This window comes from Narcine bancroftii, chromosome 5 (genome assembly GCF_036971445.1).
Source record: "Narcine bancroftii isolate sNarBan1 chromosome 5, sNarBan1.hap1, whole genome shotgun sequence".
In the NCBI taxonomy this organism is placed as follows: Eukaryota; Metazoa; Chordata; class Chondrichthyes; order Torpediniformes; family Narcinidae; genus Narcine; species Narcine bancroftii.
In genome coordinates, this window is record NC_091473.1 from 171477183 (window position 1) to 171499634 (window position 22452).

Genomic DNA, 22452 nt, shown 5'->3' on the forward strand with positions numbered 1-22452 from the left:
CATAACTATTCCATGTAGTCACCAGCTGGAAGTGTATACTTTCTAATTGATTTGAAATGTAGTGTGGCACTTTTGCAGGACTATACAGGGTAAAATCAAAACAGATACATGTACACAATCCTTTATCCAGGACCCTTGGGGCACAGTGTGTTCCAAATTTTGGATTTTTCCGGATTTCGGAAAGCCCACCCGAATTGAGCTGGGGTATCCATCTCTATCCCCTTGCAGTCACCCGGCCGCCTCCCCCAACCGTGGTCCCTCGGCCTCCCGGCCGCCTCCCCTAACTGCCGGTCCCCACTTGCCGGATTTTGGAGCTTTCCGGATTTTAGATGTCCGGATAAAGGATCGTGTACCTGTATAACTGATCAAAACCATACACCCATTTTGTCATCATTAAGAGCATATCATAGAGCTACACTGCATGGGAAAAGGTCCTTTGACCCAACCTGTTCATTCTGATAAAGATGCCCAACTGCGCTTGTCAATTTGGCCCATTTCTCACTTAACCTTTCCTGTCCATGCACAAAAAGTGTACAGAGATATTTTAAATATCCAATTTGTACACGCCTCTATAGCTTCTTTGTAAAACTTGTTAGTTATGTTATGTGAAAACATTTCCCCGCTACTCCCTTTCCTCATCTTTTATCATGAGGCCTCTTCTCATCTTAAAGCTATGCTCTCCAGTTTAAACTCCCCTTACCTGGGGTAAAGGCAATGACTATTCGCTTGATTTTGTATGTTTCTGTAAAATACCCCTCAGCCTCCTTCCCTCTCGGGAAGGAAGTCTTGGTATTGAAGGAAAATGCTACTCTTGAGAAGGTTAGAGCAATTTGTTTCAGCCATTTTCCTGGCTGTTGCTTTTACTGTATTTTCACTCATATAATGTATACACGCATATAACACACAGAAAATCATCAAGTGTGTAAAAATATTTTAGCATTAACATGCACACACATATAACACTTGGATGTAGTTTAAATTCTGACTGGCAAAAGCAATTTGCATTTAAATGGCACATGAAATAAAACATATCCCAATATCTGCCATAGTTAATCTGTAATTAACAGCCAATCATCTTCCCCCAGAGGTGCCAATAACCCATTATATAGATGATTTCTGCTGCAACATATTATCAAGCTTTGGAGAGGAATCAATTAAATAGACAAGCTTCAGAGTTCAGCAGGATTTTAATTCTAATGTCTCAAATCGGAGGCACTTGATATATTAATCTCCCTCGGGGATGGGTCTGTACAATTAACATTGATTAGGTGCAGTGCCCTAGCCAGAATGTCCTGTTCATCGGAATACCACGGCATTCAGAACAGTGATATTACCATGATCAGAATTTACCACGGCTCTTATAAATTTTGCCCATGAGTTAATTGCCGCTATTATATTCTCATACTCGCTATAATATTCTCATGCTTGCTATAAATTGCCAGCACGTCTTTCCCACGCCCACTATTAGTTGTGCGTGTTCTTTCAATGCTGCTATTATATTCCACACTCGCTGATATTCCCACGCTTGCTATAAATTGCCAGTTCAACTTTCCCAATCCGCTATTAATTGTGCGTGTTCTTTCAATGCCACTATATATTCCCACACTTGCGATAAATTGACAGCACATCTTTCCCATGCCTGCTATTAATTGTGTGCATTTTTTCCAGGCATATAACGCTGGGGAGGGGGGGTTACCTGGTTTGTAAAATACACATATAACGTGCACGTTATATGTGCAAAAATATGGTATTCTGATGGTGAAATATATTGAACTATAAAGCCAGGTTCCAAGTTAACCAAACCCTGTCATTCAGCCTTGAGGATTAAGGAGATGTTGAAGTATATAGTGGCTACATTAAGATACGTGGACATCTGGGACCTTGGGGGAGTAATATTGTAATACTAGAGTTTAATGTGTGTGTATTTGTACAGGGCACTGTTAATGGTTAATGAGTCTGCCAGCTTTAATGGTTTGATTTGGTAGAATAAGTGTGTTTTTGAGAGTTAAAACAATTCTTGTTCAATTTGTAATAAGCCTGCAGCCAACTACATAGATTCCTCATGTTCACATTCCTAGGTAAGCAGCAGAAAAATTAGTTCTGCTCTGCTATTAGGTTCCATAATTTTATATGGCTCTATTTTAGTAATTTTAGTAATTTTGCAGAAACATGGGCCCACAAGCTTTGGCTCTGCCAGCCTTTGTCTTGCTGGTCTCTTATTTGAGATGTATATTCCAATAAGGAACAAAAATAATGTTTTTCTTTAACAATTGGGATACTCCAACAGTATGTCCACTGTTCGTCGTATTTAATTTTTAATTATAGGTACAAAACAAGATTCCGACTAACTAGCCCCTTGTTGGAGAAATTGTGTAAGGCCTTTGAGGCCCTTTCTAAATATAATTCACCAGAGTTATTTAAATGAAATTAAATTTGATGTATTGTGTTTGAACAGGTGTATAACTGAACAGTGGAAATAGCTAGTTCTTTTTTTTAGCCATCTGAAAGTAACTGCAGCTGGATGCACCTTGCAGGTGAAGGCATCCTAAAAGAGGAGCATATCACTGCTCTGGCTGCCATTCCCACTGTTCATTTTACGCAATAAGGAAAGACTTTAACTGACATTACCTGTTTTTACCTGTGCCTTCTTATTGCAGCCTTTTTCCCATCGTGCTGCTGTCACGGCCAACACCTGCAGTACTTCCAAAGCCTCTGCTCACCGAAGCCTCTCAAGCCAAAGCCTCACACACTGGCCGCTCCCACTTCAAATTTGCTGATCAAATTCAATTAATTTCATAGCACCAAATCCAGAATTGCCTTTTCTCCAGTGGGCTCTACGACACTGCTCTAAAAAGCCATCTCAAGCATTCCACAAATTCCTTCTCTTGGGATCCGGTGCCAACCTAATTTTCCAAGTTTAGCTCCATATTGAAGTCCCCCAGGAGGACTGTAACATTGACTTTCTTACATTGCCTTATCTAACTCCTTTTGTAATTTGTCCCCCACGAACTGGGTATGATTTGGAGGCCCATGTGTAACTCCAGTCAGGATCTTTTTACCCTTGCATTTTCCTAACTTTACCCCACAATGTCTCTACATCTTATCCTACTTGCTAAGGATTTAATTTATTTTTTTAACCACAGAGCCACCCCAGCCCCTCTGACCAATTACTGGAATGTGTATCCTTGAATGATTGGCTCCCACCTGTGTTTTACCTGACAATTTCTAACTGTGCTTTAAATGCATCTACCTTGCTTTGAACACTGCATGCAGTTAAACACAACACTTTCAGTCCTGAAATTTGCCATCTTTCATGAGCTTTATGCACATCTGCTTGGAGATCTGGTGTGTGGTGATATGTAATTACACCACTAGGTCACCAGGGGTCATCCCGGTTACCTTGTATATCAAGCAGTCCAGAGCTACGGTCTAGCCTTCTAGGTTTGTCTTGCAGAGACAAGACCTCTTAGTGTCCACATTAGTTTATTAAAGTTGTCTTGTACTCGCACTGCTGGTGTGGTTATTGTCAGTACATGGTGGTAAAATTTTTATCCCTTTCTAAACTTTGTCTCCTTTTTTTATTCTTTAAACTTCAGTAATTTGTGCTCTTTCCCTTTAACCATGCTTTTTCAATCTGTTGAACCTATCCCCTTGCTATTTAGTTGAAATTCCCATCCACAGCCCCAATTATATGATTCACCAGAACTCTTGTCCCAGCATGGTTCCACCAGAACAGCTCCTACCTTCCCCAATACTGCTGCAAATCTCCCACACTAATATTTATCATGCATTAACTCCCTCATCTTATCGACCCTGTGCTAGTTTGCATATGACTACAGTAGCAATCCAGAGATTAGTATCTTTTTGGATCTACTTTTTAATTTGGGCTCAAGGTGCTCAAATTCCCAAAGCAGAACCTCTTGTCCAACTGATGGAGTTAGTATCCACGTGGGCCAAACAACTGGATCTCCCTCTGCAAATTCCTCTTCAAGTCAGATGAGATCAATTTTAAATCTACATTTGATTTACAGCCATTTAAACCTGTGCCACCTAATTGCACCATATAAACCAACAACTCTGTATGTTTTGGAAGATGAGTGAAAACTGAAGCACCCAGGAAAACCTGCGCAGCCACAGGGAGAATGTAGAAACGCCTTACAGACAGTGCCGGTTTCAAACCTGGGTCACTTGTAAAACCATTGAGCTTACTGCAACCCTAATTTCTGACTTGGGCACCAGGTGGGAAACACAGCCTCTGTTCTCTCAATCCTTGCCACAGAGAATTGTATCTATTTCCATGACGACACTATCCCCAATTATCACTACATTTCTCTTCCAAAATTAATTCTGGCTCACATCATTTATTAGGGCCAAAGGTTTTATTTCATATTTTAAAGGAGGAAAGATTGGTAGTGAGGTACTGATATTTTGGGAGGTAATTGTACAGCTTAGGCCCTCAGCAGTTGCCAAAGGAGGAAATACCAACATCAGAAGTAGTCAAAAGTCCTGATGATGAGGAGCATAAATATCTTTGGATAATAAAGCTGGAGAAAGATAGAGAGATAGAGAAGGTCGAAAGTACGAATGGAGTTGAAAATTGGTAGCATTTTGAAATCAATATTTCTTAATCAGGAATGAAGGGGTATCATTTATCATTGGGATGATGGGTAATCAGGACTAGGTTAGAACATAGGCCCCAGTGTTTACAATGTCAAATTTACAGAGACTACAATGAAGGAAGAGAGTCCCTTTGGAGTCACTGAGTGGCTGTGGGTTCGCCTCCAACACTCCCACAGTCTCTGCAGCCACACAGACGCCTGTTCAAACCTCAAATAAAATCAGGAAGCCTTCAGTGCCTGAGACCCTTCAGGAACCATTCTTACCCTCAGAACCCTCTTGAATTCCGGATCCGATACCTGATTCCCATGAACCAGTCCCCAGCAACCTGCAGACTGTGTGAGTCCTTCTACCCTCCCTCAAGTTCGCTGCAGCCTCTGTGCGTCCTTTAGCCGCTGTGCCTTCACTGGTCTGTTGCCATGATCACTTTTCTTGTAGGGTCATCTCCCATGCTTCTACTCAATGGGGATATTCTCCCTGTGTCTGGTGCCCTGTGCCAGTATGTTGCTCCCAAGAATCTGCAACTTTTCGTCATGTGCTACCCTGTATGGATGCCAGCATTTTGGGCACAGACCCCCCCCCCCCGTGGTTGCAGGGTTTTAAAAACTGGTAGTTACAGCCTGTATGGAAGCTGTCAGTATCGGGGCCAGGCAGTAGAACACACTGGAACAGTGACTCCGGTTCCCACTCTCCTGGGTCTGCAGTGCTGTCGTTGCAACAGCTTCAGCACAGCCACCATTTTTGTTTTATCAGGTGATGGATGCCGACTGCCTTGAAGAGAGATTAGAATAAGGCTAAAAAAAAATCATGCGACTGTCATAAATGGTTCAATGTCACATTTTCCTGGAATGGGATGAATTTTGTAGCGAGAGAGTGGAGGTGATGATAAGAGGAATTTTCTGCACATACAATCCTGGATTTGTACAAGTTTTTGCTGGCTGTGTCCAGTGGAAGCTGACAGTGATTTCACAAGGCATGAAGAGGTTGGGCAGTAATACACAAAAGGGCTAGAGAAGCTCAGCAGGTCACTTGGCATGTAATGAGGTTGCATTTTAAATAGGAGAAATGGGAGGTGCCAAGATATTTTTGTTCTAAAGATACTAAGGATGTTTTTGTTTCTTAAACATACCCTTCACAAATGATATTTTACTGGTCAAAGAGACACAACAAATCATAGAAATTAGAAATATAAAAACTGTTGAGGAATCTTGACAGAAACTCCACAAGAGATCAATACAAATAAAGCAACGGGTTTTCATCTAGAGTTTCGAATGCAGAAGTAAAAGTCACTGGAGATAATTCTCCTGCAGTGGGTGGATAGATGAGAATCCAACCAGTAAAACCCCCTGGTATCTGGCACCTATGGGGATCGGTAGATGTCAGATAAGTGTGTTTTCTGTTTGCTTGAGTCTTACAATGTCTAACTAGTACACCTGCATTATGAATAGAGTTTAAAAGACAAAAATACTATCCTGTACTTAAGCCGAACAAACATGAATATATACTGTATGTACTGATCTAATAATTGATCCTTTGTAAAAGTTGATCCCCCCCCCTCCCTTTTTGCCCAAAAAACTGTGTTTTCTGTATATCCGTATCTGTTGGCACCACCACCCACCCCCATTTTTGGCCCAGACTGCCTGCCCATCTGAGCTGACACCCCAACAGTGAATCCTGGCCTCAGCCGCCCGTGCATCTGAGCTCCTGACACCCCAACCACAAGCCTGCGCCTCAGCCACCTGGCCATTCTGAGCTCCCGACACCTCAAATTTACCACCCAGTCCCAGCCATTTGTGCTCCTAGCACCTTGAACGATGGAGGTATTTACTGCAGTCAAAAGTAGTATCTGTGTAAAAGTCGACCCCCCCCCCCCCCAATTTGACCTGAAAAATTGGTTCCCAAAACTCGACTTTTACACAAGTATGTATGGTAAACTTTTAAGCATTTTATTTTCAGTCACATTCTTTGAATTCATTTAACTTTTGCTACAATTGTAGGTTTCTTCCCTTTATGGAGCTGCCCAAAGATGAACAATAACATTATAGATAATTAATTTGAAACTTGTGTATTTTATTTTACCTATTTTTAAAAAATTTCCCTTGATTTTTTTTTGCCGATTTTACTGTACGTGTAATTTCATTGAGCTGAAAACTGTTAAGAGAAGTATGGGAGTTGAATGATTTGGTTAGTGATGTCATCGACAGTGGACGGATCTGTAAGGGCAATGTTATTGGCCTAGCTTTTGACTGAGCCAAGGCTGTTGGATGCTGTAGCAAATGAGAAACAATTTAAAAAAGATCAAACCCCTGGACATGAATTTGGAAAATTGCAATATATTCAAGGATTATGGAGATGATAAGTAGTTTGAAGGTGGTAATTTTCAGGGATGGAAGGGTTAAAGTTTGCTTTTTGAGGTAAAGGATATTAATCATAGACTTGAAAGGAAAGGGATTCATTTTTCAGGAACTGGACATTTTTAGTCCATGAAATGAGCAAATGGGTCACCACCTTGAATTCTTGAAGTCCTTTGGATGAGGGTATTTCCACAATGCCACTGTTTGGAAATTGCATGATTTAGGCCCAGCAACAATGAATAATCTGCAATATGTTTCAAAGTCAAGATGATAGGTGACTTTGTGAAGATCCTGACAGTGGTGGTATTGCCATAATCCTGCTGCTTCTGTCCTTTTCAGTGGTTATTGTCGACACCATTATTCTTTTATTACAAGCTCTTTTGAATTTCAAGTGACTTTAACATGCCCAAATTGGATGTCAAGGTTGAAACAGAATTATTAGTCAGTTCTATTCCTTTTTTTGTTTAAACATGATGTTTATAAGACTAGTACAAGGGCATTTGAGAAGAGAATTCAGAGTTGGCAATATTTCTGTGGGTCTGGATCATGTACAACTTTGAAGAATAGTAACTGGTTTCAAAGTCAGATTTGAACTTCTTCCTCTGGATTTGTGGTTCTGGCTTCTGGATGACTGTTTCGTAACTTAACTGCAGTTCCATCACTCTATCTGATTCTATGGGAGCAAAGAACTTTTAACAAAATCACTCAAGATAGAGCAAGGAATGGAACCTGAATAATCGATAGCTTAGTCAGTAAGTCAGTAGATCACCGTGTACAGAGCCGTTGTCATACCCACACTCCTGTACCGCTCCGAATCATGGGTCCTCTACCGGCATCACCTATGGCTCCTAGAACGCTTTCATCAGCGCTGTCTCCGCTCCATCCTCAACATTCATTGGAGTGACTTCATCACCAACATCGAAGTACTCGAGCTGGCAGAATCCGCAAGCATTGAATCCATGCTGCTGAAGACCCAACTGCGCTGGGTGGGTCACGTCTCCAGAATGGAGGACCATTGCCTTCCCAAGATCGTGTTCTGTGGCGAGCTCTCCACTGGCCACCGAGACAGAGGTGCACCAAAGAAAAGGTACAAGGACTGCTTAAAGAAATCTCTTGGTGCCTGCCACATTGACCACCGCCAGTGGGTTGATCTCGCCTCCAACCGTGCATCTTGGCACCTCACAGTTCGGCGGGCAGCAACCTCCTTTGAAGAAGACCGCAGAGCTCACCTCACTGACAAAAGACAAAGGAGGAAAAACCCAACACCCAACCCCAACCCACCAATTTTCCCTTGCAACTGTGCCTGCCTGTCCCGCATCGGACTTGTCAGTCACCAACGAGCCTGCAGCAGACGTGGACATACCCCTCCATAAATCTTCGTCCACGAAGCCAAGCCAAAGAAGAAGAAGTCAGTAGGTTATCTAGTCATATATTTCCTACACTGGGGAAGTCTAAAGCTGGACGGTATAGGGTTAAGCTGGGGGGGCGGGGGGGGGGGAGACATTTAAAGGAAATCTTTTGACACGGGTGGAATAATCTACCAGCGGAAGTGATGGAGACAGACACAATTTCAGTGTATAAGAAGTGTTTAGACGGGTATTTGGGAAGGAGATGAGTAGAGGGAAGCAGGTCTACTAATGTGGGCAAATGGGGTTTGAAGATTGACATCATGGGCAGCAATGAGCTAAATTTGTGCTGCATAATTATACATTATCTGAGATTAGTGGGAATGAGCTTGAGGGATCAGGAGGTGGGTTCTTAGGCCAAATGATTTTGTTGAAGCTCAAGGCTGGTATGGAGATTGAAGAGATGTGAGTGTAGTTTGGAATTAATGTGAGAATTTGGACCCAAAAGGTTAGCGGAATGAAGGGAAATTTCAGAGACAGCAGAAGAAAGGCCAACATACACATCCATAACAATAACATAATGCTAAAAATTTTAAATTTAGACATGCAGCCCAGTCCCTTCAGGCCCATGAAGCTGTGCCGCTCAATTACACCTAATTGACCAACTATATATCTTTGAAGGGCGGGAGGAAACCAGAGCACTCGGAAGAAACCCATGTAGACGTGGGGAGGACAAAGAAATTCCTTGCAGACATTGCTCGTTTTGAACTCTGATCGCTGGCGCTGTCACTTTTGCACGAACCACGACACGAACTGCGCTGCCTGTTATTGGGAGTGAGGTTGATGGAGACTTGGGATTTAGATGACTGCTTGCAGCGGTGGATCATCCCAGAATAATGAGCAATTAAGAACAAAGGCCAGTGATTACTTTATGCTTCTTTAAGAGCTGCAGTTATGTGCCAAACATGAATAATGCCCGTTGCTTAATATGTAGGCGAGAAGTGGGATGTGATCCAGGCCCATGGCAATGTTAATAACTGAACTGCCTTCTAAATAACTGAAGTGCCTTCTAAAATAACATGGTAGCCATTCAATAGCATTATCATTTGGTGGCCAAGTATAGTTGTCAATGTGCTTCCTGCTGTGCCTTCAGATAAAATCTGAGGACAGAGAGATTGAATGGTGCAGAATTTCCAATCAGCACTCTGATCGGAGGAAAAAGCTGATGTCTTTTTTTGTTGTAGATGTTCAGATCTTGATGTCCATGTTGATTTGGGCTGTGCTGTGACCCACTGTATTCCTCATAAATATTCAGATTTTTATAAAGGCAGATTGAGCAAAGATGTTGCTAGACCATAATCCAGTAGCACCACAATTTCCCATTGCTCACTTGGTCACAATCACGACACATTGAAACAATTTCCTGAAGCTTGAAATCACCCACATTTTTGCAATTGGGCTAACCACAGAAATTGGTAATGGCTGGTGATTTCATGTGCTGTTCCAAAGAATAAATCATTGGGCAGCTTGAACTGACAAAACCCGTGGAGCAACTTTTTAGTTGCCTGATAAAGGGATGCTATTTGTTTGAATAAAGATAATCATGTATTTGATTTTTGTCATTAGTAAGAGGTGCATCTCAACATTTCTAATTGTTCAAATTGTCTTCTATTTTTATTGTAAATTTTAATTTTAATATTCAGATAAGTCGTGGTCAGAAAGAAAAAGAAACATGAAAGGTCCCATCACTTTTTCTTTAAACAAGGTATTTTAGTTTTACATTTTCATCCTTCTTTTTGATTAGGCAATCATATACTACCTGATGAAGATTTGGCTGCCTTTCATTGGAGTTTACTTGGTCCAGACCATCCTCTAGCATCCTTAAAGGTAAAAATAATTAAAGTGGTGATCGTAATGACTGCTAAAGTTCCTCCTCAGTTCCTTCTTAAATCAGTCCCCTTCTATTTCTAACAATTCTGCCATTTGAATTTGATGGTGCTCTTTTTATAGCTGCTGATTTTAAGATAGGTGAGTTAGCATTGTACTTTTTTATTATATAGCTAGCAGGATACCTGGCATTGCCTGGGAAATGAAACACTCAGTTCTTGACTGCATGGTTGAAACAAAACACCCAAAAAAACTTCATGGTAATTCTGCATAAATATATTTTTTTCAAACACATTTATTCTTTTCACAATCTTGGCATACCTCTGACGTGGAGCCAATTACAATTGCATTAGTGGAAGAATACGCAATGTCAGCAGGTGCTGTAGTAAATGGTCCTGCCCTTCGGCTGGTGGCATTTGTTCGCTTCGCTTGGAGTCTTGCTTGTTCTTTCTCAGCAGACTCTTGTCTGCTCATGGAATGCCTGGCAGCATCAGCACTGAGGTGGGCTTGGCGTTACACATATATACACACACACACACACACACACACAAACACAGGCAACACACACACACACAGACGCTCTCACACTCTCTCTGGTTTAGGACAGAGGTTAAAAAAAAATTATTTCCCACCAAAGAGAAGTAAACCTGTGGATTCTCTGCTTCTATCAATAGGAGAAAGAGTCTCTTTAGAGTCACTGAGTGTCCATGGATTCAACTCCAGCGTTCCCACAGACACCTGTTAAATCCATTGGCAACCAGAGCTCCAGGTTCTGTTTCCCACTGCCTTGCATTTGCCGCCTGGAGGCCTGAACACGGAGACGGGCGTTTCGCTGCTGTTCCGTTTCCAGCTCCTTGCATGTCTGGAAGCATCAACAGTGAGGCGAGACTGATGTTCCTCTGCTCTCTCTCTTGCTTTCTCCTTTGTCTAACTCCATGGGCTTGTGAAGAGCTTCTGCAAATGTTGCTTCCCCTTTTTTGGTCCATATTGACCTGGGTTTGGCCACTTGTTTTTATTCTGAATGTACACTTTTGAACTTCATATGACCATAAAGGTTAAATTCGATGTGATGATGACATTCAAAATTCAAGATGCAATTTATTGTCATAGTAATAAAACAGTGTCGATTTACATGAAATTTATTTTTGCCTGCTGCAAGGCAATTCGCCACTGGCAGGAATTACCTAAGCACCTCTTACAGTTCTCAGTCAGTCAGAGAGAGAAAACCAATAGAGAGTCTCCCCCCAAGTCACCGAGTGTCCATAGATGCGCCTCCGGCACTTCCGCAGCCCTCACAGCCACACAAAACCCAGTCCAAACCATTAGCAACCCAAGCTCCAGATCCAAACCTCTGACAAGGTCAGGAATCCTTCAGCGCCCTCGGCACCTCCTTGCAACCTGATTTCGATACCTGATACCCCTCCAGCCAGTTCGAGCCACTCCAGCAGTTCACAACTTCCACGGGTTCCTTGCCTCGAGTTGCCAGCAGCCCGCCACATGCGCTGGTCCCTCAGCCGCAGAGGTCCCTCAATTGAATAAACAAATAAGGTTACTTCAACCTCAGTCTTTTCCCATTCATTGTCTTTCTGACTGAAGGCATACAGAGCTTCCTGGCTGGCCTCATCCGCAATGTGAAATATATACAGATCTTGCTGCTGCAATGCTGCAAGACTAATATCAAGACCTATACTCTCCATCATTGCCGCCATTGAGTCTTGAGTCTTGAATTTGTGCTTAATTTTCATTGATTGCTTCTACCCAGACAGCTTTAAAACATTAGACTTACAATTGATTATTAGGGACAATCTAATTTCAGAACATCCTCATTAATTGATACTTTATGCACTCTGAAGCAATATCAAGATGATATGCTCAATCAAATGGAATTAAAGCAGGGAAATTTTCCCACATTTTGATCACTACATTAAATCAAACATCAATGAAACAGATTTCTGTCTACTTACTGAAAATCTAGAAATTACCATAAAGGAAATCTGAATTAAAAAAAGTGTTTGGAAATACTCAGGGAGTCAGACAACATGATGTAAAGGAAGAAACATAAGATGATGTCTCATCTGTTGAGTGTTTCCCATACTTAGTTCTGTATCCAAATTAAGCTCCTTGCTGTTTCTGGAACCTTGCCAGTCACAACTAGATGCATTGTTTCACTGTATTTAAAAAAAAGCGATAGCAGTCAAAAGGATTTCATTCATTTTAGAGCTTCCTGAAATGTAGTAAAAATCTCTGTACATCTGAATTAATTCCTATGATGAGTACCTTTGTCCATGGCACTGATATCGAAAGTGAAAGGTTCAACCTTCATATTGACATTAATGATATTATAACTTGATTGCATCTCTTGGACCCTTCACTGCCTATGGAATCCGATTGCCTTCGTGACATGTTGCCTTGAATCAAAGTTGCCTCTTACTAAACATGAAGATCTCCATATCCAAAATCTTTGACTTCCTGCCAGTATTCAGTATTCCATACATTTGTTTAAACCACCCTCTCTCATATTACGTACCCCTGCCATTCACTGCCTGTGGATTCACATTGAATGAGTGCTTTATGCTAACCCGACATGAACTTTTATTTTGAATATTTTATTTTTGATTTTTTTCAAAAATATACATAATAAATTTTCAAGATCACAATATATTAAACTTTTTCTTACAAACAACAAGAAATAAAAGCAAAACAGTCCTTCCTTTCCTCCCCCCTTCTATGCATACGAATCTGCACACCGTCAGAGTTTACATATCTTTTTAAAAAAATAGAATACAATTGGGGAAACCACATTTAAATATATATAATCGTTACATTTATAGTCCTTTTTCTTATTTTTTACCGTATTTGGGCCCCAATGTAGTCTAGTTATGGCTACCTGATCGTTACAAAAATGTCATATTTATTCTTGAAATTATAGGTGATTTTTTTTTTTCCATAGGTTTACAGCTGTTCATTTCCACAGCTTATTGTGCTATAAGTAGAGGGGAGTCGGACTTCAAAGTGATCGCGATACATTTTTTACTATAGCCAGTGCTATTTTTATAAATGGGATTTGATATTTGGTCAATTTGTTGCTTATTTCCATAAAATTATCAAATAGATATAGCTCTGGGTTGCCTGTGAAGGCCACATATCCTGGTTAACTTTTCTGTGATGCCTTGCCAAAATGGCCTCACCTTCACGCACGACCACATAGCATGTTAAAAAAGTTCCTGTCTCAATCCCACATCTAAAACACATCTTGACAATTCAGCTTTTGATCTATGTAATTTCTGTGCAGTAAGATATAATTGGAGTAAAAAATTATACTGAACCAATCCATATCTTGCATTTATAATTGATGTCATGCTGTCCTTACACCAATCTCACCAGCTTCATTCTGAAATCACCACACCCAAGTTCACTCCCATCTTTCTCTTGCCCACTGTAATCCTGGTTTTGTACTTATGCTCAGGAGAGCATAGTACATTTTCGTTATAAATTTGGATGTATTCCCCATCCAGATTTTTTGTTCTGTTTCACTAATTTCAGGTGGGGTCAGCATTGGTCCCCATCTTTCTCTTAAGAACGATCTAAGATGGAGAAAACAGAAGAAGGTCCCGTTAGCCATTCTGTGTTTTCAAAGTTCCTTCTGTGTAGCAGTCTTCAATATATCTTATACTTTTGTCATACTACAAATTTAATGTTTTTAGGCAATAACACATTTTTACATGGTGGAGCTTTTATTGATTTCCCTACTTTTTTTTCTATACATTCATTAATATGTATTAGTATGGAATTATCTCTTTTTTTCTAGTGATTTGACACTCCATTTATAGATAAAATCCTTTGCTTCCCCTTCGTCCATTGAGTACTTTTCCATCTGAATCCAAGAGGGGTGGTGGATGTGGGGGGGGGGGGGGTGTGTGTGTGTGTGTGTAGGATGGGGCTGTCTTCGATGAAGAAAGCTGCGAGAACTTAGCCTGTGCAGCTAAGTAGTATTTTTTTAAAAATCTGGTAGTCTAAGTCCTCCCAGTCTGTAGTCCCATATCACTTTTTCCAGTGTGATTTTTGGAACCTTATTATTCCAAAGGAACTGTCTAATATGATTATTTAGACCCGAGATGAACTTTTGACGCCAAATATTCAATATTAGGAAGCCAACCTTCTCATCTTACTATTATCCACCTGATGTAAGCAAATCTGTGGCTGTATCTCTATCTGTGCCATAGTTACAACTTCCATGTTCTACCCTCGGTTTTTATGAAACTTTATCACTCTCATCCTTTCTCAAAAACAACTATGAGAAAGTAAATTCTGTTTTTTGTCTTTTGTTATTCACCGTTGTCCATTGTGTCCAATTTAAAGTTCTCATTCATATGTTCATATTGCTTTGCAGAATTGCGTCTTGACTTTTGATCCATTATTGGCAGTGGTGCCATCAATTTCATCCTCAAATCTTTCTACATCATCTCCCTAAGAATCAACCTTAAAATTTACCTCTTTCTTCAGGTTATCCTTCCTATTAAGCCTTGGTTCTCATCTTGCTCTATAGAGTACAGTTGAATACTTTTCTTTGTTAAAGTGCTATAAAAATTCTAATCAGTTACAATTTTCTAAAATGTATCAAAGAACAAGAAATATTGTAAATATTCAACTCGAGGTTTTCTATATTCTCAGGTTCGAGCACACCAGCTTGTTCTACCGCCATGTGATGTGGTGATTAAAGCAGTGGCTGAATATGTTCGCAATATTCAAGACATTGGTGATTTGGATTTAGTTGCAAAAGATGTTTTCAAACGTTCTCGGGTATGTAGTAAATAATCATCATGAAATTGATGTTGCTTTTTTATTTTCCTTGTTCGTTCTGTCATTGATGTAAAGTGATGACTCCTTTGACCCTTATTGGCACCTGCTTTAAGAGGTTTATTAGTCAGATAGTAAACACAAGTCTATTTGCCCAAACGAGCCTTTTCCCAGTGAAGATTGTTGAATAATATCTACGTGTTGGAACTTTAATTGACTGCTGGCCAAGTATTACTAAAGCCAATTGCTAAATTCTCTGGAGGTAAAGGAAATGAATAGAAGTTTGAAAAATGTTAAATGACAGAGTGTAAAGTATGATGTGAAAATTTGAGGAATAATGGATGAAAACCAAGAAGATGGAGCTTGAGACAAGTCGAAATGTGAGTATGAAAATGACGCAAAACAAGACGAGGGCTAACAGACTGGATGCGGGTATTCTCAACTTTTAGAGAAAACACTTATGAAACAACCACTTTGCAAATCACTTCCATTCTATTTGCAGGTGCATCCCTGAGCAGTTGATTGCTATTTCAATTCTTCCCCTTCCCATTCTGAATTGTCTGCTTTTGACCTTCTACGTCACTCTTGTGAAGCTCAATACAAGCTAATGAACACCACATTACACTTCCATTAGGTACTTCTTAGCCTTTTGGCTTTAATAATGATTTGAATATAAACCAGTTTCCACTCCTTGTCAGGCAAGTAATGCCAATAATGCCAATATTTGCTGTTATTTTTTCTGAGGGGGGCTTGGGGAAGTGGGAGGGCATGTGGCTGGAAGGGTTGTTGCCGTTTGAGGTAGGGATCTGTCATTTGAAAGCTATATTAGCATGTTGTCCACCACTATTGAAGTAGATTTCTATGACTGCATCAAACTTTAAGTTTTTTTAACATGTCCAGTATATACAAAAGAGTGAAAACTGCTGTTGTTGCATTAAAAGGTTGTTTTTACTTTGTAGAATATGGAAATTTAAGATAATTGATGATTAATAGTCATCCCCTAAGATCACACTTTTTTTTTACAATGCTGGTTTAATAATTCTGGTTAATATGGTATCATCCCAAAGTCATGCGAAAACTTTGTGCTGCCCTTTCAAGATTCAATTTATTATCAAAGTAATAAAACCATGTTGAATTACATTAAATTTCTTTTTGCCTGTTGCAAGGCATACAGATTCGCCACAGGCAGGAATTGCCTAAGCGCCTCTTACAGTCAGAGAGAGAAGCCGTGGATAGCTCTTTTGTAATCTTCATGAGACAAATCCAAGCTTCATTCATCTATTTCAAAACAATTTTCACAAATAGATGCTATGTGACTTTAAGTATCCATGGCAAGTGACTGATTAGGTTTGGCTAATACATATTTTTTAAATTTAATAGCAGTTGCTTGCATGGGGGCTTATCTGTACAACAATTTTGTGGGATATACTATCTTGTTCTGTATATTTTCAGTCCAGGACGGAAGATAAAATTGAACAATTCAAGAGGGCGGTTGAATATTATTCCATTGCAAGCAAGCCTCCATTATTTCAACATGGTCCAACCTCTTTCCCAGGTACACTAGATGGAGTGGGAAAAGATTTAGTTGTCTGGAACAATTTATGGTTTACTGTTGGAAATTTTTACATTTATTTTGGTCTTTTGAAGCCATACATGGATGTACTCCACTGTAGCTCCTAAGCCAATTTGACTTTTTCTGAAGATTCTACCATACATTTATAATGGCATATTCAAAACCTATTTGGAATTTATGGCAGCATGTCAGTACACCAATGAAGTATGACACTACATTTAACTTAGACTATTTTTGATTTATTCATAATTTTGTTGAACATTCCAACGAGTACCCCCTCAGCCAAGCCATCTATAACTTTGCCATCTCAAGAGAGGGAATATCATGAGTGATTCAATTCAAGTGACAGAGTGGGATGAATTTTATTTGACCTATATTAAACTAAATTATTTCTTGTTCCCTGAGCTTTCCAGTCCATATTGAACATAGAACAATACAGCCCATATATGGGTCGGCACAACCCATATATTGCTTCCAAAAAAAAGTTATGAACTCCTTTGAAGATGGGTTCAAACTTCTTTCTTTGACTCTGAACATGTTCCCCCCCCCCCGCCCTCATTTCACAGATACACTGACCTCTTTGGAGTTTCCATTTAAAAGTTATTCAGAAATACCTTCCCTGGCTGGAAAGGCTCTTATTTAATTTAATGCTATGTGCTTTCATAAAGAAGAATTTTTTTTAAAAAGGTGATTAAATATCAAGATTTCATTAGTTTGATTAACAATCAAGTGGATTTGCATCTTTATTGGTTTGGCAATTTGTGGCTTATTATTCTGTATTAACCTGAATAAGCATCTGTGTAAAATTGCATCAAACTGTTTGTGACCCTGGTATTATATGTGATCCCAAGATGTTCTTTGGACATCATATTACTATCTATTTATGTTTCTATACCATCAGGCGTTTCTACCCCTTACTCACCTCCAAACCCTCATAATTTCTTTTACATTTCTGGCTTTGAATATGTTAAGGTACTCTAGGTGGCCTCCCTTGTTATTTTTTAAAGTCAAATTCTGCCACTTTTCTCTAACTCCACCAAATCTTGTATTACCCATCATTCTCTGTTGATTGCTATGGGTTTGGTTTTGAGCAAAATTCTGATATTTAAAATTTGCATCCTGGGTTTTAAAGCAGTCCACGACCCCTTGCAGTGTATAATCTCCAACCCTGCGATTATCTGAAATATTTACAATTTTGACCTTTTAAGTCATGCTTATACTTATGGCTTTCATGCACAAAACTGCTGGAGAAACTCAGTAGGTCACATACCTCTGGAACTCACCATTACCTACTGAGTTTCTCCAGCACTTTCTATGTTGAGCTGCAATCATAGAATCTGGAGACTTTCTTGGTTAAAACCAAGCTTTTAGTTGTTAAAGCTCGAATATTTGGAATTCTCCTCTAAACATTTAGGTCTCTTGAAACTCACTTTCTTATTCAAGGTACTGATCACCTTTTAATTTAAACTTTGAAGGGCTCAAGCCTGAAACATCAGTTATGTATCTTTGCCTTTGTTACATTAAGGACACCGTTTGGCCTGCTGAGTTTCTCCAGCATTTTGTGTTATTACTTTTAATTTAAACACTCCTCTGATGTATTTTAGGACATCTTCCAATGTTGAAGGCTCTCTATAAGACATTATTCCACATAGGTGGCCGACATATTTCAATTTATATCTGAAATTTAAGTGTAGAAGGGGAGGCCATTCAGCATATGCATCTCAACCTTCAATTGAAGCCAAATAATCCACTGCCAATGGTACATTTCCCAATCCCACCAGTGTACCCAAGGTCTTTCTCCCTTTGTTCACCTTCTCCAGCTCTCCCTCCTTGTTACCCAGACTCGTCACCCTCTCCCGCTTGGTTTTATCTGCTCATCATTTCTCCCTTATCTGGTTCCACCTATCACCGACCAGCCTCAATCTGTACCCGACCACCCCTCTTCACTCACCTGGTTCCATCTGTTCATCATCCCTCCATATCTGGTCCCATTAATCCAGAGGTGCTGGATTTTTGGAGTTTTACAGTAGCTGCAATAACATGGATCTCATTCAGCCACCGGTACAGTGGAGTTATTTCATTAATTGCTAGAATTCATGTAAATTTCCCTCGATTGAGCTGTGCTTTGGGATTTCCGCATTGTATGTTTGGAAACTCCATATTTTGGAGTTGCTGGTGGAGGAACAATTTTCACGATTATATGACTAAAGCAGTCAGCTTTATGGGTAGTTATTTGTTAATTTAGATTTAGCCCCAATAGTCTCATGGGCATGCAGTCGGTATGTGTTCGTCATGCATTTGTGCACATAAGTTAGGAATGACATGCATTTTTACAAGGTCCATTCATATTGAAGAATTGTTCATTTATTTATCTACTTGAGATTTCTACAACCTGTCAATGTTTTTCTACTGCTTTAAGGAATGAGATTGAATCAGTTTGGAGTGCCCGGTGTAATACCACACTATCCACATCCACAGATGCTTACCATTCCACAATCCCATCTTCAGGGGAAGGCTATGGTGAGTTTGATTAGCAATTGATGGCATTAAATCTTAATTATTATTCGTGGTGATGATGATCATTTGTACAGCAGGTCAAAATCTTATGATGTTTGTCCACAAAGGTAGTAGAGATGTTCAGGAAAGATGAGAAATGCACCTTTTAAATAGAAGACACGTCTGATGCTGCAGACGCTGAAATCTGAAGCCAAACAAAATCTGCTGGAAGATCTCTGTTGACCTGCTGAGATCCTCCAACAGTTTGTGTTTGTCTTTTTTAAATATACTTTTCCTTTTCTGAAGATTTGGATTAATGGTTGAAGTGGATTGTCACATAGAGTAATAGCTTTGTGCATCATAGATTATAGAGCTACTTACAAGACTGCATCCCTCAGAGTTCAAATTTTAAGTTCTTTACATCGCTGTTAAGCTACATAATGAAATAATCTGTTCTTGTGATGTTTTTGGAGAATAAATGTAATCCTCGATGTGGTGTATCACTATCTCTGTGGGGAAAGTGGCATGAGATCTATTGTGTTCTTCTGGGCAAGCTGTCTCAGTTTCTCAATACAGGTACTCCCCAACTTGTGACCTATGTCCATCTGACCAAAAATTTGTTTTAAAAAATATAAAGAAAAATAATTTATGCAGTTTATGTTGTATTTGATAAACTATAACAGATACAGGGCACGTAAGAGCCAAAATCTGTGTACTTACCTTGTTAGTCGGAGTCCTGGGGTCCGTAGGGTGGATAAAAAATGAAAGGAGTGTCCATTTTGCTGCCCCAATCACGATGGACATTCGGGTGACCCCAAAGGCAAACTTAGCTTTGTTAGTTTTGAGTGTCCGCCCCCTCAGTACATTCATGCCAAGAATGCACTCAGTAGAGGTTATCACCTCAATCGGGAGGGGCCCAGTGGTTGGGGGTGGGGGGGGGTGCAGGAGTGTCGCCATTAGAGCACGGCACAGGGTTATCTCCTTTGCCGGGATAATTGCGCCCCCGAGTTCCTCTATCTGGACCTCTGTGAAGGGTTCTGTGGATGATGGTGTGCTCAGCTTTAGTAAACCTGTAGCGCCAGCCATTTATGTGTGTTACCCTCATTCCATTGTGCGCACACTGGAATGAATGGCCTCAGGTCACCCAGGTGAGACAGGGCCGATGAGCAGATCCACCAGGGTCCCTGGCTTCATTCCTATGGGGTTGGCGATTTGTGTTTCCACGCAATGGTGGAGGGGAAGATGGGTTCCTCTGTCTTGGAGGCAGGGGAGGGGGATGGCTGGACGGCGGGTACTATAGCTTGGGCAGTCCTCCACCTCCTTCTCGTGGCACTCCTGCCACATTAAATAGAATGGCAGCAGTAAGAACATGAAAGAAGGAGTGGTCGAAGCCAGTCTTCCCTAGTGTGCAGATTAATTCCTTCCTGATGTCTGCACCTCAGGCTCCCCCATGCCTTCTCACGGTAAGCTTGTTCTGAGGTTTCTGGGGCTCCCTGCGCCTGGCCTCCAAGCAGTGAGCCTGCGCAGAGTTCCCCCGGAGCGCACTGAACTCCCCGTGCTCCAGCCCTTCCAGGATGGCAGTGGTCTCTCTGATGGTCTTGCTGGATGCCGTCCTGAATAGGGATAGCACAACCCCCTGAGATCTGGGCTTGTGTTAACTCAGTGTCCTGTGAGAGCTGGAATGATTTGGGCATCTTTGGGGAGGCTGTTGGGGGCTTGATTGTTGTACAATTCGGTGATTAAGGCCCATTCTCTGATGGCCCTGGTGCCCTCATGTGCAGTGTGCCATTGGGGACGGCTGGAGAGATTCCACTCCAGCAGTGAGGGGAATTTGCTCGCACTGCCGCGGTGATCTGGTTCTAGAGGGAGTTCCTCCCGTCAGCTATTCCCAGGGGGTGTACCCACATTAAGGTTAGTGTTAGTTTCCAGGGAACTGGCTTCCCGGTGAGAGGTGGATACGGGGGCCCGCCCTCGTCCCACAGCTGCAGTAGCTAAGTGGACAATTGCTCGCCTGGTCACTGGCAATATCTATCAGCCAGGGCAGAGAGCTCTTTCTTGGAGTACTGCTCAACTGCATCCCAGCAGTCCACCCACTGGTTGCTTGGACCTTTTCTGGCATCGTCAGCTTGGGGACCCTGGAGGGGGCGGGGGGGGCGTGATTACGAGTATGGGATTGGGTGGTTACTGGGTGAGCTAGTTGCTAGTACCTCTGCCGGAGGGCAGGGGGACAGAGGCTCATGTTCCAACTCTGCCGAGTCTCCCAGCCACACATCAGCCTCCCCCACCCAAGCCTTTGGTTCTGCTCCAAGCATAACCAGGACTCTGATCTTAACCGGGTCGATCTGCTAGCTGCTGCAGAGGGCAGCCTGGAGTTGCCACACCTTGATCAGCTTGCATGAGCCCTGGGTGTACTTGGACTTCCATGCAGTCCACCCGGGCAGAGGCCCCCCGGAGAGCATCCCTCAGGTGAACGTCCTATGCGGTGGCCCACTCTGTAGCCACGGCCTCAAGCTTCTTGGCATCCTATGCCCTCTTGAAGTGCAGCTCAGCAGCTACTTTGCACTGGCTCTTCTGAAGTGACATGAGCAATCACATAGCCTGCCCACGACTCCCTGGGGTGCGGGGAAATGCCAAGTCCTGGTAGAGAATGGCCACCTGGTCGCCAAGTCCTTGCCCCTGCAGGTCCAGGTACCACAAACACTAACTTGCCAGGTGTGTTCCGCCAGCTGTGCTGGCAGGCGACCGTACCCTAGATCATCATCAGGCCACCTGGAAACGGCAGGTCTGGGTGTGGGGGGTCCCTTCCCGTCTACGGTCCCTCGGTTCCACATGGCCACCACCATCCATCTCCGAGCATTACAAATGTGGCAGTGAATGCTGCCACAACCTCGGATTGGGTCACAAAAACTACTAGCTGCTCCCACATATCCATATCGATCGCTTGACTGGGTTGCTTTCTCTGCGCTCTACTTGCAGTGCCAATTGCATGGAAGGGTTTGTGGGGTGCAGCAGAAAGCAAGCTCCCAAGACTTGAATCACAATCACCCATGATCTTTATTAGATAACCAGTCAAAGAATAGAACAGTGCAATGGCTCTCGTGCTGCACTGCTCATACTCATACAAGCACTCACACACTCGCGCTGATCTGCACCCAGCTGTGGGACCTGTTGGGGAAGGAAGGGGCTCAGTGGAAGGCAGGAGGGGAGAATTCCCTTAGTGTTAGACCCTGAGGGAAAATGTGCCCTTGTGTCAGGGCTACCCATGGGGATTTCACAGCCTCCCACCCTGGGGAATATGGAGGACTGTGGCTCTTTGTACACCAGGATACCCTGGCTAGCCTTTGGGAGCACAATGCCATGTTACTTACTACCTGCGGTCCCC

At 41.7% G+C, this 22452-nt stretch overlaps 1 protein-coding gene across 9 annotated transcripts in view; it reads left to right on the top strand.

Moving 5' to 3' along the window:
• The window catches only part of LOC138764190 (constitutive coactivator of PPAR-gamma-like protein 1), a 130483-nt gene that overhangs the window by 33461 nt on the left and 74570 nt on the right, over nucleotides 1-22452 (top strand). For all 9 annotated transcript variants that reach the window (XR_011358042.1, XR_011358044.1, XR_011358043.1 and 6 more), the window contains exons 3-6: nucleotides 10122-10204; nucleotides 14876-15004; nucleotides 16454-16556; nucleotides 18994-19094. Coding sequence is in view for 5 of the 9 variants with exons in the window: in XM_069939766.1 (XP_069795867.1) it covers nucleotides 10122-10204; nucleotides 14876-15004; nucleotides 16454-16556; nucleotides 18994-19094 (416 nt within the window). In the remaining 4 variants the exon portion in view is untranslated. The remainder of the gene's footprint in view (nucleotides 1-10121; nucleotides 10205-14875; nucleotides 15005-16453; nucleotides 16557-18993; nucleotides 19095-22452) is intronic.